Source organism: Piliocolobus tephrosceles, chromosome 4 (assembly GCF_002776525.5).
Source record: "Piliocolobus tephrosceles isolate RC106 chromosome 4, ASM277652v3, whole genome shotgun sequence".
NCBI lineage: Eukaryota > Metazoa > Chordata > Mammalia > Primates > Cercopithecidae > Piliocolobus > Piliocolobus tephrosceles.
Window position 1 is genome coordinate 33120310 of NC_045437.1, and position 18300 is coordinate 33138609.

Consider the following 18300-nt stretch of genomic DNA (forward strand, 5'->3'; position numbering starts at 1 on the left):
CACATCAAGTAACATTTCTTTAGCATTAGGACATTCTGTCCTACAAAAGAATCATCTGTCAGGTGAAACTGATCCTTTGCTCATATTGATCCAAAGGCCCCCTCTCACCCCAGAATGCCTCCCACAGTGCTCTTGGCTGTTCTGAGTTCAGTTCCGCACTGCAGTGCAGCCTCTGCCACTGTGACAGCATAGGCTCACCACAGAGCATCCTGGAGGAGATAACACAAGCAGATGTTGTGTTTCCAGGAGAGCCATTTCCTTATCGGGGCATGGAAACCCAGGCACCTGAAGTGATGAAGGAACATACAAAAAGAATATCCAATGCTGAGGAAATGCAAAGAAGAAGATTATCTGCATGAAGGCTGGTTAATGAAAAAAGGCTTAAAAAAAAAAAAAAACTGAGTATCTCAGAGCTACAGAGAAACTATGCTGAGGCCTCTGGCACTCTGAGTAACTAAAGTCTTGGTCTCGAATTTTATCAAGCAAACAAAACTAATAAGGTTATTATTTTATCTCCCTATACATTCATGCATTAAGCATTTCCCCAAATTTTCACCAACAGTCTTTTCATCCTTCTCATTAGTAAAAACTTGAAGTGCTTTATCAATCCTTCCACCAGTCCTTATAGCAGATAATAATAATATATATGCACATGCCACCCCTCCAAAAATAGAAGAAACAATAAAAAACAAATGTAGAGCAACAATTAAAATGCTCACTACCTCACAGCAAAGCAAAGCACAAGCTACTGTGGAACCACCTCTATTCACAAGGCAATCAAGTAATCAAGAAATTCAAGACAAGACTCAGGCAGGTTGTGTCAAGAAATGTTTGTGTTAGCCAAGGAAAACCATCTATTGAGTACATGTTAAATTCAATGTGGAGTATGGTGGTCACTTAGAATCTTCAACTCACTGGATTTCCATGAAATCAGAAAAAATTATAAACATCCCCCAAGTTTATAACTTTGTTCTGATTTATCAGATTGGTGCTCTCACAAGCTAATAAATTCCAAGGAGCTAGTGTTAATGGTATTATACCATTTACACTTATTTATATTTGAGCATGTAATTTTCAAAAGCAACTCACAATTTCCGAATGTCTTAGATAAGAAGTTCACTTGAGGCTTTGATTTCTTACAATAGACCAGATATTCTTAAACATGCTCCAGTATTAAGCCCCTAACAATAGTAAAACATGAAAGAAAGAAGAAATCCTCAAGGCCAAAAGTAGAAAAAAAAAAGTAAGCAAAACAACTCAGACAAAAAAGTAAAAGATGCAGCATGATGATCTTTACGTGTCAATGTGGTTAGGCTGCAGTCCCCGTTATTCAATCAAACACTAATCTGGGTGTTGCTAGGAAGGCATTTTGTAGATGTGATTAAAGCCTATAATCAGTTGGCTGTTAGCAAGGAAAATTACTCCTCATAATGTAGCAGGCCTGATTTAATCAGTCAAAAAGCAGAATTGGGTCTAGAGCAGAGCCGAGATTTTCCAGAAGAAGAAATGCTGTCTTTTTTGGGCACAGCAGTTTCAGCCTGTGCCTGAGAATTCTAGCCTGACCTTTTGGCTGGCCTGCCCATGAATTTGGGACTTGCCGAGTCAGCCCCCACTATTGCATGAGCCAATTTCTTGCAATGAATTTCTTAATATATATTTCCTACTGGTTGTTCTTATCTGATTGAACCCTGACTGGTAAATGGCACTGGTAGCTCATCTGGGATATCTGTTGCTCTCTATTTTTGCTCTGGGGAAAAAAGACATTAGAACTCATAGGGTGAAAAGTTAGTCTAGGGACTAAGTGAAAAAGGAAACCAGAAAACAAGCAAACAAAGTAAGTAAAGTAAGCAAACAAAGTGGGCCTTGACTCTAGGTCCAGGGGAGACAACTATTAATTAAGAATCTACAGCCACAAGCCTTAGATTTAGGGCCTATAGATTAGGGCCCAAATTCACAACAGGATATGTGTGACTTTAACATTAAATGTGTTGAGATACCACTTCATATTCACCAGACTAACTACATATAAAAGTGAGAATGCCAAGTACTAGATAGAATATGGGAAAATGGGAACTCTCGTTCACTGCTCTTGAACAATTTTGCATTATCTGTTAAAGTCATAGACATATTTATCTTATTGGTTACTAATTTCATTCCACTACCGGGTGGAATGAACCCAGTACTGGAATATCTATGAACCTGTGTACTAGGAAATATGGACAAGAAGGTTCTTTCCAACATAATGTATAATAGCCCAAGCCTGAAAGTAGTTTAGATCTACTCAAAGGAGATTTGATCGAGTGTGAAAGAATCATGAGATGGAAATTCTACAGAAGAGAAGATGAATGAATTATAGCTACATGTCCTAGCAACCCAATATTGAGTAGCAAAAAGTACAAAACTGTCATTAAGATTCCAAATCTCTTGTTGGTCTTACTATATATTATAAAGATAAAGCCCGGACTAGATCTCTACTTACTCATGTCCTATACCCAAGCTTTCAGTGCTTCAGACAAAGAGCTATATTCTATTTACAATTCTACCCAAAGAGCCTAGGAAAAACCTGGTGCAAAGAAGATACCTCATGGATATTTGTTGAATGAATGAATAAATTTTGAACACAAGCATGTATGCCAGGAGCCAGACCCTGTTTTTCTAGCCTAGAGTCCTAATGCATGAAATCCCAGACTCTGACCTTACCTGCCAGGACCCTTTTCTGCCATAGATGACCCAGTATCTGTTCTCATCTGATTGATCTGACCAGTGTTCATTCTTCTTCCCCAGATTTCTGGAACAAAAGTTCCCACAGAGACTTCCATCTAACACCACTCAAATCCCAATGTGATCATGTTCTCACCAAAAAGCCTTAGAGAAAGGAGCTTGTCTCCGCTGATAAAACGAGGTTTTGAAATTTCCCCTGGATTTAATTCAGGCAAGCTGTATTTTCCCGCTGTTTACCGTAGATTCTAGAAAGTCAATCTTAGAGGAAACAAGAATTTCAGCAGGGCTTACCAAACATAAGGCTTAGAAAAGCAAACAAAACTAGCATAACAACTTAAGAAAATGTAGCTAAAATTGAGCAAATCAAAAACAAAATAGCATCATATTAAAGGTCTGAAAAATAGAAATTAAGTCACATTGATAAGGGACACATTGTGACACTTGGGCACCTTTCTACGTGGGAAATAAAAATGAGTGAAAGGACAGATTTTAGGAAAAATGAATTGATGTATTTTCTCTCTTGAAGCACTGGAGTACTTTTAAATTACACCTTTCTTCAATATCTAGAGTGTTCCTCTTTGAACATTACAAAAGTAAGTGCTTTATATATGGTAAAGGTGACCTTTTCTTCGTATAATCACAGTAATTCAGTTTGGCAACATCAACTGACCTGCATGAAATGTACTTTAATGTTGGTTAATGATACCACTACTGTCAGTTAATTCTATCCTCTCTGCAGGGCAATATAGTATAAGAACACAGCAATGACCTGGTTTAGCAAGACCAAGAACATTTCATTACACCAAGATTTAAAAATTTTAAATGTCTGGTACCAAAACAGAGATATAGACCAATGGAACAGAACAGAGTCCTCAGAAATAATACCACACATCTACAGCCATCTAATCTTTGACAAACCTGAGAAAAACCAGAAATGGGGAAAGGATTCCCTATTTAATAAATGGTGCTGGAAAAATTGGCTAGCCATAAGTAGAAAGCTGAAACTGGATCCTTTTCTTACTCCTTATATGAAAATTAATTCAAGATGGATTAGAGACTTAAATGTTAGACCTAATACCATAAAAACCCTAGAAGAAAACCTAGGTAGTACCATTCAGGACATAGGCATGGGCAAGGACTTCATGTCTAAAACACCAAAAGCAACGGCAACAAAAGCCAAAATTGACAAATGGGATCTCATTAAACTAAAGAGCTTCTGCACAGCAAAAGAAACTACCATCAGAGTGAACAGGCAACCTACAGAATGGGAGAAAATTTTTGCAATCTACTCATCTGACAAAGGGCTAATATCCAGAACCTACAAAGAACTCAAACAAATTTACAAGAAAAAAACAAACAACCCCATCAAAAAGTGGGCAAAGGATATGAACAGACATTTCTCAAAAGAAGACATTCATACAGCCAACAGACACATGAAAAAATGCTCATCATCACTGGCCATCAGAGAAATGCAAATCAAAACCACAATGAGATACCATCTCACACCAGTTAGAATAGCAATCATTAAAAAGTCAGGAAACAACAGGTGCTGGAGAGGATGTGGAGAAATAGGAACACTTTTACACTGTTGGTGGGACTGTAAACTAGTTCAACCATTATGGAAAAGAGTATGGCGATTCCTCAAGGATCTAGAACTAGATGTACCATATGACCCAGTCATCCCACTACTGGGTATATACCCAAAGGATTATAAATCATGCTGCTATAAAGACACATGCACACGTATGTTTATTGCGGCACTATTCACAATAGCAAAGACTTGGAATCAACCCAAATGTCCATCAGTGACAGACTGGATTAAGAAAATGTGGCACATATACACCATGGAATACTATGCAGCCATAAAAAAGGATGAGTTTGCATCCTTTGTAGGGACATGGATGCAGCTGGAAACCATCATTCTTAGCAAACTATCACAAGAACAGAAAACCAAACACCGCATGTTCTCACTCATAGGTGGGAACTGAACAATGAGATCACTTGGACTCGGGAAGGGGAACATCACACACTGGGGCCTATCATCGGGAGGGGGGAGGGGAGAGGGATTGCATTGGGAGTTATACCTGATATGAATGACGAATTGATGGGTGCTGACGAGTTGATGGGTGCAGCACACCAACATGGCACAAGTATACATATGTAACAAACCTGCACGTTATGCACATGTACCCCAGAACTTAAAGTATAATAATAATAATAATAAAAAATTTAAACGTCATGTGTAGTTTAAGAATATTCACAAGCACATTAGCAATTCTTGAATCTCTAGCTACTATTTAAACAGTAGCTATGCATTACACGTATTGTCTGAAGAAGAGAAATGATCACACACAGTTGATACTTCCTCAATATTTGGAAAAGGCATGTTTCTTCTTTCTTTCCATGAGTGACATATATATTAGACACTAATACACTCTAGCTTCATCTTCTTGGCTATGAAATACTCTTTGTCAGTTCCTTTTTGATGACTTACTGAATTCCTACTTTGCATTGAACCCTCTGTTACACACTGACTGGGGAGGGAATACCTATTCTAATAGGGCTCGTGAGAATTATTGATGAAACAAGGTTTATATTCAAGGAAGACTTAAAAAGTAAACCGGAGACCGTATAAAGCTTCAGGTAGAATAGAACTGTGACTCGTGAGCTTGGCTATATTCTGACACCAATTACTCTGATGCTTTTGACAATTCTTTCCCTTCTCTGAGACACAACTATCTCTTTGGTGAAAGAAGGAAGGAAGCTACATAAGGCACCCTCAAAGGTTCTTCTAGTAGAGCTCTTCAATTCTGACATTCTGGGGTACTAAGCAGATGTAGGAGAGTGTCTTTTTTGTGAATTTCTCTACCAGATACTCTCTCATACTTGCTTAGTACCTCAAGATACAAAGGTGGAGAAATTACAGCTGGTGGAAATTCTATCTGGTGGAGAAATCCCATCTGGTGGAGAAATTAGCAAGGCAAAGATTGTATGGCATTAATCAGAGAAGGTTCTTTAGAAGTGGAAAGTCTTGAGACTGGCCTAGAAGCACAACATGAAATGGGATGACAAACGTTGTAATTGTGGAGTTGCCTATGCCCTAATAGGGGGCCTTGATATTTGTAAACCCCACTCTTTTCCAATCCATCCCTTCTGTTTTCATGACTAAATATTTGCTATTCTCAATTCATTTGTAATTAACTCTGCCTCAATAGGGGAGTTATGAGAGAGAGGTGTTCAAGGTGGGTAGATGAGGCATTGTCTCACTCATTTCACAGAGCAAGGATGCCTACAGGAGCGAGTGTCCAGCCAAGTTCACTCACTATCCTAGTAACTTTCTCCACTGTATTGACGTTCTAGTGATTTAAAAGGCATCAGATCACAAAGTGTTCCCCATCACCCAGAGTGTAATAGAACTGGGCAATTATCCAGGTGATGGATCAACGACAAACAAGAGAACGCTAGATATTCACATTGAGATTAACTTATCTGTATTGATACCTTCATCACTCAAATCAGCCACATGATATATTTCATCCCTTTTCTTGATACTTGTTAGAGGATATAGCCACTAAGTTATCTAATTTAGAACAAAGCTGCAGTAGCTTACTGAAGTTAACAATTTAAAGCAGTTGTCTGTTTTTCTGTACAGAAAACATTTTAGACTCAAAAGTTTCTTATTGCTTACATGCTCTGCTAAGATGACAGAAGAAACTCCCAGGGAAGTTGCTATCTGGCATAGGGTCTGGGTGAAGTCTGTAGGAAAGTCGCTTGTCCCCTTGTCCTTTCATTCTCTTATTTGCAAAGCTCCAGTTCTGAGTCCCTCCTGCCCTTTTCAGAATCTACCTTTCCTCACTCCCTCATCATCTGTTTTCCCTTTGAGGTCTATAGTTTCCAAATCCTCAAGACACATAAATAACGTTAGGGATTCCTTTTGCTAACGGCCCCGCTGGCATTGTTTTCTTCTCTGAAGAAAGGAGATACTATATAATATTTAAGAAACTGTCCTGATTCCCAATCCTGATAAACTAATGCATAGTTTATTATCTCCTACACAGTAAGAAGAATGTGGGAGTTGCAAGAAGTGACTTGGATCAGTTTACTTCTGAAAACTACCTGAAATTATTTGGGACAAGGCCAAGAGGACCAATTCAGATCATTCTTGGGGCTTAAGGACAGGGAATGCAGCTCAGCAAACTGCAGACACGACACTGTGTAGCCAAAAGAGGCTTTACTGAATTCATCATCTGACAATGTGTTGATAATTTTTTCAGTTTTTCTTCACACATTATTATCAGCATCATCAAACATTTAAATCTGCCTTCCATATGCAGCTGTGACAAGCTGTCTGGTAATCCATACTAATGCATTGTAACACTGCTAATACTGAAAATCATTACGTCTTTATTTTAACTATTTTCCTCTACACTATTCAGAAGAGATTTTTTAAAAAAATTCATTATAAATGTCTTATAAGTATCATCAATTAATGTGGCAAAGATGCTTTTATTTCCTTCTCATTAAGAATATGCAGAGACTCGAGTATTGACAAGTGAAAGGGTTTATACAACCAACAAGAATGTACACTTTCTGGCAATAGAAGACAGAATAGATTCGAATGTCATGAAGATATTTTAAAAAAAGAATACAGAGAAGATAAGAGACTTGAATAAGAATAGGTCATGTTTTAATAAAACAACCAAAAGAGCAAAACAGATTCCTCAACCCAGGAGGACATGTGAGTCACAATACCCTTTAATCCACAGGTTGGCTCCTTGGTTTCTGGAACTTTCTGCCTCCTGTAAACGATGTGCGGGTGGTACCCTCCCTCAACCAGTGGGTGCTTCTTCACGGGTTCAATGAAAAAGTCTCCATGTGGTAGTTGGAAAAATCCAGTCTGTAAATACATTCAATAAGAAAGTTTATTTTAACCAATTCTATAAACAGACAAAAAACAAAGTGAAAAATTCTATACCTTATGAGTATCTCTGAAACTCCTAAGACCAGTGCTTTCAGAGTCTGCTGTTTGATCTCATAGAAGAGTTACATGCAAATAATTTAGTGAAATACCTTTATAGTCATCGTTATTAAATATTTGGGAGTCACGGATCCCTTTGTGACCTTATTGAAAAAAGTGCACATATACACATGAATCCGAAATGTAGCCTACAATTCTTTAGGTTCACAGATTGCTCTAAAACCCATTGCTGGATATCTATGGATCCCAAATGAAGACCCAGTGTTTCCCAGTCGTTCTATTATGGAGTTGGGATCTATGTCCCATACTCCATTGACAACTTTTAGAACATTTACCTGCGTGGGGGTAGCCCAGCCACATATTCACAAAACTGTGTGGCTGGAAGTGTTTAATGGCACTCTTCACTCAAGAAAACGAAGAAACATAATGCAAAGTCCTTGATCTGAGACTGAGTTTCAGGGGCCTACAGCAGAAAGCCCTCTGTCAGTTTCTAGGGAAAGGGGGACGTTCTCATTTCACAGATATGAAAATCAGTGATATGCTACAGAACACTGGCCAATGAGTAACTCCTTTTAGCGGTCAAGTCTAGAAGTGCTCTAACCTACAACTCTCTTGTCCTTTCAGGAGAATGTTTAGTGCCCATTTGAGGTGCTTAGAAAACTGCTTTGTCAATGATCTCCTAAGAATCCGGGTTTAACTCTCAGGATCTCAACACTAAGTCTGTGTAACAAAGGAACTGACCTAGACGGACTGCTTGGGGCATCACATTAAAGTGATCAGGAGCTCAGACTAGGGAATTTAACTAGGTTCAAACTAAACAACTCCTCCACGCAATAGGGAGCAAGTGACTGGCTGAGTTTTTAATTTCTCAGCTGAAAAATAGGATAAATCAAGGGTTGCTATGAAGAGTAAATGAGTTAATATATGCAAAGGTCTTAGAAGAGGGCTTGGCTCATAGTCTCACCTACCATTAGGCTCTTTCTGGATCTCTGATTCTATGTCATTTTATTGTAATAGGGTCTCCAGAGTCAATATAGCAGTTCAGTAAATGTTAAGGTTGCAAAACTGAACTTGGAAACATGGGGGCTTAAGGAAACTGCAGAAGGCTTTCAAGGTTCAAGCTCCTTTCACTATTCATCAGTAACTCAAGGCTTCCTGCTCTGCAGATGAGTCTGAAGACAAGCTGAGGAGACCCCAGAGTCAGGAGGCAAGAGGGGCTCCAACAAAGAGGGATGCTGGTCTCCACCAGACAGCTCTAGACTTGGGAGTCTTTCCAAAATGTTTGCTTCACTGTAGCCAGTAATGTAACAAGATCTTAACACAAACCTAACAATCGGCTTCCTATTTTGATTGCTGACCTTAGAATTTATTTAATAATAAGCACAATAGAAAAAAATAGAGCACTTTACTGGGAGTAATAAGAACAGCTGTGTGACCTTGAATGGGTCATACAAACTTTTTGAGGCACAAAGTCCTCTTCTGTAAAAGGGGGCAACGCCTACTACCTCATAGTAGTAGGGGAATCAAATGAGGCTGTTAGGGGAATCAAATGAGGTGAAGCTTGTAAAAGTGCCATGCAAACTGTTTTATAAATGCAGAGGGGGTAATACTTTAACTACCAGCTCCAGTAGCGGTTACATCTGACACAATTTGCTTTTATGCTGACATTGCTCAGAAAACAAGACATTTTTTTCAGTATCTGTCTCTGAGGATAATCTCTGGAACAGGAAGGAAGAACAGACAAGGCCCAAAGACAGTTGTGAAATAACTGCCATAAAATAGTGGGAAACAGGGTCTGTGCAGTGCTGAGATTTGGTTCCATTTCTCTTCTGAGTCAGAGACCAGGCACAAGAGGAGAATGTCAACCAGTTGTCAGAAAGCTCATTTATTCCATGGAAACAAAGCAGAAGTCCAGGAGTCCTCAAGGATGATTGGACCTAGTGGCCCTTAGTGCACCTGCTATCAGCCCAGTACTGATGTCCTTGAAGGAGAAAAACTACAAAAGACACCACCAAGATGAAGGAGTTATTGGTATTTCTTCAGCCTCAAATTTTGGACCCAACTGGCACAGAAGAAACAGACGGGACTCCACTTGAGGACATAATAACCATTTTACACGCAACATGAATGAGAATGCCTGAGAACCAAACCAGCATCTTCCTAAAGGCTTACTCCATTTGCATTCCTCCACTAGGTGGTCTTGCCAGGGTGCACGTGGAAATCACCTATTCAACCTCAATGTTTCTCAGAAGCTACCTGGAAACCTGTGAGAGCTGCTGACTCATCCGCTAGAAGAGAAGCTGGAGATCTGCTGACATGCAAGTAGGCTGCTGGTCCCATGATCCTGTGTGTTTGTCATGGAGAAGGGAACAGGTAGGAGAGGGGATGAAGCAGCTGTGGGGAGAGAGGTGGGGAATTCCTCAGCTAAACTCTGTACCTCTTCTCTCTCCCAACGTATAAACACAGAGCTTTGTACATCTAGTACCCAGGTGAGCCCAGTTTATTGGTCTCCTCTCATCTAACTGGAGCTAGGGTCATGCTAGAAAAAAATCACCCATGGTTTGCTTTCCAAAGAAAGGGCTGGCTCCTACTTCCCCTGAAGCAAATTGCCCAAGAGAACCACCTTCTTCGGTTACCAGGTCTGTACCTGAACCAAAGAAAATAGTTTCCATTCTGGTCTTCTTTGCAACCTGCTCACTTCTCTTACGTCTTTAAAGAAGAATGGAAATGGAATTGAGGAAAAAGTATCCAATTTAGTGCGGACTTACACTGGGCATTCAGAAGAACCTGGGCAGGATGAACCATAGGCTAAAGCTCCAAGATAAATATGCCCCTTCACCCCCCGTGTCATCTGCTCTTCTCCCACCCGGTATCCAGGAGTCTCTGCATACTGCTAACTCTCTTCTGGAAATAAACTCACCTACCTGTTTTAATTAAGTTAAAAATATCTGGCTGGGCACGGTGGCTCACGCCTGTAATCCCAGCGCTTTGGGAGGCCAATGTGGGTGGATCACCCGAGGTCAGGAGTTCGAGTCCAGCCTGGCCAACATGGTGAAACAGCATGGTGAAACCCTATCTCTACTAAAACTACAAACATTAGCCAGGTGTGGTGGCACACACCTGTAATCCCAGCTATCTGGGAGGCTGAGGCAGGAGAATTGCTTGAGCCTGGGAGGTGGAGGTTTCAGTGAGCCAAGACTGCGCCATTGCACTCCAGCCTGGGAGACAAGAGCAAACGAAACTCCGTCTCAAAAAATAAATAAATAATAAATAAATAAATAAAAATCTGTGAATGCTTCCCAAGTCTACTAAAAACTGTTTAAAATAAACTTTATTTTGAAGCATTATAAACATATGGAGAGATGTACAAAATCCTAATTGTAAATCCCCATAAATCTTTTATAAAAGGAACACCTAGATGCAGAGATAGAACATTACCAGCAGCTCAGAGACTCCCTGTTCCTTCTCCAGATCAATGACATCCCCCACGGGTAACAATGATCCTGATTTCCAACACTAAAATGTCCGTTTTGAGCCTATTTTGAATTGTTTGGAGGAAAAATTGTTTGATATACACACAAACACAAAAAGGCTACTAGTTCATTTCAAGAGTTAGGGGCTGACCAATAAAAAAGATTTTGTTACAGGGGATGAATTTCCCCTGGCCTATTAAATCAGACTCTTCTTATTGTGTTAGGAGAAATGCAGCAAGCCCAGATGGTGGGGATAAGACCAAAGGCTGAGAAGTATTGGTGTGAGCCAGCTGGTATCTGACCTCCACTGCTCTTTGATGAGGAAGGATGGGGAAGGATTGTCTCACTCTTCAGTACAGTCCCAGAGTGAGAAGAGTGGCCCATAATCTTTCCTCCCTCCCTTCAACTTGCATCAACATATTAGTCATCTTGACGTATGTGACATTTACTTCAATTAGTGACAGTGATCTGGGGTTTAGTGGGAAGCTGGCAGCATCTTATATGGAATTTGTGAATAGAATGTTCTAGAGTCACAGAGACTAGAGACCTTGAAGAGTCACCTACCCTATGCTATTGTGCCTTCTGGAGTACCACAGGTAAAGCCTGAAGGGTAAGAGCCAATGACAGTGTAAAAGACACATGAAGGCGCCCCCTGGACTTGTGCGACGGAACTGTGCTTCTGAAACCATCACCGTGCCTTGAAAATTCCTTTTACTCATTTGAAAATCGCAGATGTTACTAGATGAATTTGTTTATTCCTATAGCGATAAAGACAACACAATACATTCTGAAATCAAGAACAGAAAAAAAAAATTGGGGATAAAGAGGTACCCAAGGTACCCAATTATAGTACATGAAGCACTGGAAAAGACATCACCTGTTCCCCATCATATAGACAGGATAAAATAGCACCCCAAAAATTTCTCTTACAAAGTATCAATCTGTATCTATCATAGGGTCAACCCTGTGCTGAGAGGGCTAAGAAAGGTACTGACCCTGCCCTCAAGGTTTACATACAATCCAGCCAGGAAGACAAGGCTGATATTCATTAACAAGTAGGGAAGGGAACAGCAAAGCCCGGGGTAATTTTATGCTGAAAAGGACTTAGTGTTCACACAATTCAAGAGGCAAACCCATGGCCTCTGGTGGCACTGGGCCTAGAGCCCAGACCTGAAGTCCTGTGTCACAGAGCCCTTCCCCACAGAACACAACCCTCGCTGGAGCGGCTCTTCCATGGGTGCTATGGATTCTAGCACTGTGTTTCAGAGGCCAGTGAGAGTGGCTACTTTCAGACAGTGAAACCAAGATTGAACTTCTACAGACTCCGGAACACTTGGCACAGTCCTGAAGTCATGAGAGGCTCTCTGAAGTATTATTTCTTGTTGCTGGTTTGCAAGAGACAAGTTTTTTTCTCATGTAATACACAGCCAAAATTATAAGTCAGCAGAAAGTATAAGTCAAGAGATTGCAGAAGCCTCAGAATAAAGAGAGGTGGGAGTAGGATCACTGGGAAGACTTCCCCCAGCACACCCTACCCTCTGCTGTGATGCCTAAGTGGCCTCCATGAAGCCAGTGAAGAGAGTGACTAATGATGCCATCAATTCATGAAGATTTTGCATATGAGTCTGGGCAGCCCTAGTAACTCATGTGGTTTCAGGAAATATGGACTGAAGCCAGGAAGACATTGGTGTATCCGCCTGATAGTTACCATGTGCCAAGCAGGTATTGGGGATACAGCAACACAACAGAGCTGGTCCCTCTGCCCTAAAACAGCTCTATCCAACACAACTTCCTGTGGTGATGAAGACCTTCTCTATCTGCAATGTCCAATTTGGGAGCCACGAACCCCATGCGACTGTTGAGCACTTGAGATATAGCCAATGCAATAGAGAAGCTGAATTTTTAAATTTTATTTAAATTTAATTAGCTTAAATTTAAGCAGCCACAGGCAGTTAGTGGCTCCAATATTGGATAGCTTATTTGTAAAGACTGGCCAAGTAAGGAAAGAGAGAGATTCATAAACATAAGCATATTCATCTATAGTGATGAGAGCTGTCATCAGGGCCAGTTTAAGCACTTGCCTTAAAAGAAAACGAACTGCAAAAATGTGACCTACTTCACTATAATGGTTTGGTTTCATGAGCAAATACATCAGGGGCCAGACTGGGAACAGCCATGCACTGCACACAGGCTTCAGAGAATCAATAGAAACACCTGGATATGAAAAAAATGCAACATTCACAAAAATTAAAATGAATCATTGGGAATAAATGTAACATGATAAGGGCTATGTGAGGGGGCTGCCACTGTCCCGAGGACAGAATGGAATGGGAACAGCTGCTCTAGTAGGAACCTGGGACAGGGGCTGTGATCGTGCAGAAGTGGAAGCTGGGTTCCACTTCTGGAGAGGGTTGTACCCTGAGAGCCCTGAAATATCAACTACATGTACCTCATCCCTCTCAGATGCTTTTTGAAGGAGCCTAATACAACCCTAACATACACAAGACCACATCCACTGGCTGGCAGCTCAGAATCCAAGTGGTGGGAAAAAATACCTCTTTGTTGGAAAATGTACAAAATGGATTCCAAAAGAACAAAGGATCAAAAACGTATGATAGGGTTTAATAGAAACAGCATGAGCTGTGTGATCTTGGACACATTGCATAACACATTGAGCCCCAGTTGTCTCATCTGTAAGATGGGGCAAAATCTATTTTAACTTGCAGCGTTATGACTATCAGAGACACTATATGTAAAATGCCTAGCAGAGGTCTTGGCATATGGTAGGTGCTCAATAAATGCACAGTTTCTCATTTCATCATAGCATCATCTACGGCAAACACAGTATAAAGTGGTGCTTTGAAAGCAGGTACTCTAGAGTCCATTTGCTTGACTCATCTCTTAGCTGCAAGTAACTGAAGCCTAGGCCTCAGTTTCCTCATCTGATAAATAGGAATACTGATAGTAACTTATTAACTCATTAAAGGATTTCATGTGTATTAAACGAGTCAGTGTAAAGTGCTTGGACGAGTATCCACACATAGTAAGTGCCCGATAAGTGTACTGCACTATTAGCTCTTATGCTAATATGTTACCATGATATTAACTACTATGATAGTCTAGGGGATGCCTGGGCCACAAGTTAAGGGTTTCTGTAGAAATGGACAGAGACATTTTTTTAAAAGCTATCCCCTGCCACACTGTAGAAACTCAAATAGGCAGAGAGGTGCTGCCCACACAGACAGATGGGAGGACTGCCAGGCTGATCCTGAGCCATCGCTAGGCTGCAAGAAGGGGCCACACTCTGACATTCAGCCTCTGGGCATAATGAACAAAAGCAAGGCTCCTTCAGCAGAAGTAGGAAGTGAAGTTGATGGCAGGCAGGCAATGGAGTAACAACTGTTCTCAGAAAAGCAACGGCAGTGGGCTTGCCTGAGGGCTGGAGAGAGAGGATGTGGATTTGTGCAAGGGGGTAAAGGGCTCCCACAAAAGTAAAACTAAAATTTCCAGATGTCAGTGTCACTAAAATTCTGAGCAGAAGGAGGAAGGTGTGAACCGATGGATAGTGTAGGCAGGATCTGATGGCAAAAGGGTAGAGAGAAGGAAGCAAGACGGAACAGATCATTAGTAGTTGTCATGGGGGATTTGTCAGACTCTGAGTTGACAGAGCCAGGAGGTTGGACATACTCCAACATGCCCAACTCATAGTCCAGATTCAGATACTGGTGGGATAAGGAGAAGGCACCACACATGTTAACTCCAACTCTCTCTCTCCTCATGGCCACAGACGTAACTTTCTCACAACTGCAAAGCTTGCGCGTCTCACCAACAAGCAGGGAGGTGATGAGAATTGTTCTCCTCTAGGAAGAGGCCTGCCCTTAGTTAACACAAAACAGATCAGATGATACCCCACTAACTGAGGTAGAACCAGTGGTGACTGAATCTGGAAAAATCTGAGCAGGGACAGAATTAATCAATTTCTCTTTTTTCCTCTTTGATAGAGTCTTAGAGCTGGAAACCATGGCCGAGGCTTCTAATCAAGCCTCCAGCACATCCCAGGTACCTTCTCGGCCTGAGAAATTAGTTCTTAGGGCATCTCACAGGCAGAATCAAGCAAATTCCCAAATGGAGATTTCTTCAAAGGAATTAGAGCTGAAACCTTCAATAGACTTCCTTTCCAAGTCTCTAAATCAACCATGGATGCCAAGTCCTGGCCTGCTGTATTTCCTGCTGGAAGCAGATTCTATAGCATAGTTTGTTTTTCTCTAGCAAAAGACGCCAGACTTTGGAGACAGGCTAAGTTCAGCACTCAATTCCAGCATTTTAACAAGCAGTGTAGCTTTGCACAAGTAATTTTGTTTCTCTGAGCCTCAGTTTCCTCATCTGTAAAATGACCATGACAAAATGGTTTTTGCTGACAAGAACTAAATAAGGTAATTCATGAAAAGGATCCCAAACAGTGCCAGCTTTCAGTCAATCTGCTGTCTCTGTGGATGTCCTCACGTTGATGGACAGCATCTCAACTCTTCCATGACTAAATCAGTCATTTCCTTATCCTGAAGTATGGTTAAAACAGTTGTTTATTTCTGGAAATACTCAGCTTTTGGTTTTAGAAGAAAACCCTCTGCTCACATAAGACTAGAAAAGTTGCCTTTTAGTTAATTATCTTTGTTTCTCACTTGATAGCATGTGGAACTGAGTACATTTATTTCATTTCAATTCCCAAGAACTGCTCCCACAAATTCACAAACTACTGTTCCTACAGAAAGAAGAGTAAGTCATTGATAGCCACTCAGTCCAATAAAATGGATCTTTAGAAATAAAAAATGCAACCACCAAAGAGAATAAGGTATTAGTCCAGGGGTTTCCTAATTTTAATGTGCAAAAGAATCATACGGAGAGCTTGTTAAAAATGCATATGCCCAAGAGCCCTGCACAGAGATTCAGTAAATCTAGTGTGAGACCCAGGAATCTGCACTGTAGCAAGCATCCTGAGGTTTCTGCTATAGATAATCCATGTACCACCCTTTGGAAGGCACTGCATTCTTCCATCATGTGGTGCTTAATTGTTTTCACCTCCCACCCCCTACCTCCAACTGGCATAGCATTAAGGATATAGAGAAGTACTAATAATGGCCCCAATTAACACTTAGTTAACCTTCCTCATCAAAAGAAGTTCCAACTGTGACAATTGCTGATTGCAGTTTGTGAAGACTATTCCCCTGAATTCAAGGTTCACAATGTCTATAAGATTTTGGCAGACTAGGATGATAAAAAGATGCCAAAATAAAAGATTTGAAAAACATTCCAGTAGGCAGGTACCCTGGCTGAATAAATGTTTTGCATTTGAAATGTAAAATAAATGTGAATTTATTTCATGTCAAGAAGAAAATGGGCATTCTGAAAGAAACTGGACTGACATACATGCTGAAGAACTCGACAGGACTTCTTGAAAATTAGGAAAGGAATTTTGATGACATCTCAAACCATGAATTTCTGGACTAGCCAACGAAATCAAGGAGCATCAACTAAGAGACACTGTAGCATCCAAAAAGCTCATCAGAACTTCTCTGTAACACTGTTCTCAGGGACAAGGGTATGCTCCCCATAAATGACATCACTGAAAACATGGTTCTTTGAAGCCCTGAGCAAAAAGAGGAATGCCAGAGTCTTCTGGTCATTTCTTACTACTTATCTTGCACCCAATAATCTTTTATCAGAAAAGTTTTCTGCTTCTTATAATTTCTCTGTCTTTTCTCTCTCTCTCTCTCTCTCTGTCTCTGTGTGTGTGTGTGTGTGCTTCTAAGCAGCAATCCACAAACCCACATTTGCCACATCTCACCAGAAAATAAAGTGTCGGACTAAAAGGAAGAGGAAAACTTGCTAGCACATGGGGAGCCCAGGAAACATGTTATTAGGGAGAACAATGGGAGAGAACCGGCTTCCAGGAGTGAAGGCACTTTCCCTGCGGGAAGCCAAAAGCCATTATGGTGGATTTAGCCTTGACACAGCACTACTTTTTCATGATACCCCAGTAGCTCACCATTTTCAAACCAGAAACTATCCTTCACTGGAAGGACACAAAGCCTTTCCAAGGCTGAGGAGAACGTGGCCCTGGGCCTTCTTCTCCCACCATGATGGGCAATGATCGCTGATGAGGGAGTGCTCCCACCCTGGAAGGAGGAGCAGCCAGGCAAGGCTGTTGCCATGGCCATGCAGTGACTATCTTCCTTACTGTAAAGGCCTCACACACAGCATTCCAGGTATGTTTCACAGTGATCTGGGGTAGAGGGGAGTATCATCTCTGATGGCTTAGTGATGGACATAGGCTAACCAGGAGGAATTTGGTAGTGTTGATCTCACCAAGAGTCACAGCAGAGAAAGGGTAGCAAAATGAAGAGGAGATTGAATGAGATGTTAGAGACATAAATGAGGACATTAATAAATATTTATATCTGCATCATGTCTCTAAAACAAAAAGGCGAAGAAAGATTTGACTTACCACAGGGTCTTTCTTTACAGAATATGCCCACACCCACTGTCTCCATTTTCTATGGCCCACTAATATCATAATTATAGCAGAATAAAATCGTTTTAGTTATATGTAATCCCCCACTACCCTGCAAGGAGAATAGGTCTGAGTAACTGTAGTATTTTTTGGCTGGGGGCAATAAAAATCTTCCCACTTAGTCTAATAGGCTTTCACATCCTTGAAGACAACATTAAAGGGGTGGTGGAGAGGAGCTGAGAAAGACTGAAATAATCATGTTTAAGAAAGAACAGGGCCGGGCACAGTGGCTCACACCTATAATCCCAGCACTTTGGGAGGCAGAGGCAGGTGGATTACCTGAGGTCAGGAGTTTGAGACCAACCGGATCAATATGGTAAAACCCCATTTCTACTAAAAATGCAAGATTAGTCAGGCGTGGTGGCATGTGCCTGTAGTCCCAGCTACTCAGGAGGCTGAGACAGGAAAGTCGCTTGGACCCAGGAAACGGAGGTTGCAGTGTGCCAAGATTGTGCCATTGCACTCCAGCCTGGGTGACAGAGTGAGTGAGACTCCGTCTCAAAATAAATAAATAGAAAGAAAGAAAGAAAGAAAGAAAGAAAGAAAGAAAGAAAGAAAGA

At 41.0% G+C, this 18300-nt stretch overlaps 1 protein-coding gene across 2 annotated transcripts in view; it reads right to left on the reverse strand.

Annotated features, from left to right (window-relative positions):
* Positions 1-18300, reverse strand: part of ADAMTS12 (ADAM metallopeptidase with thrombospondin type 1 motif 12) — a 371764-nt gene that overhangs the window by 213056 nt on the left and 140408 nt on the right. For both annotated transcript variants that reach the window (XM_023216585.2, XM_023216586.2), the window contains exon 3: positions 7474-7618. In XM_023216585.2, coding sequence (XP_023072353.2) covers positions 7474-7618 — 145 coding nt within the window. The remainder of the gene's footprint in view (positions 1-7473; positions 7619-18300) is intronic.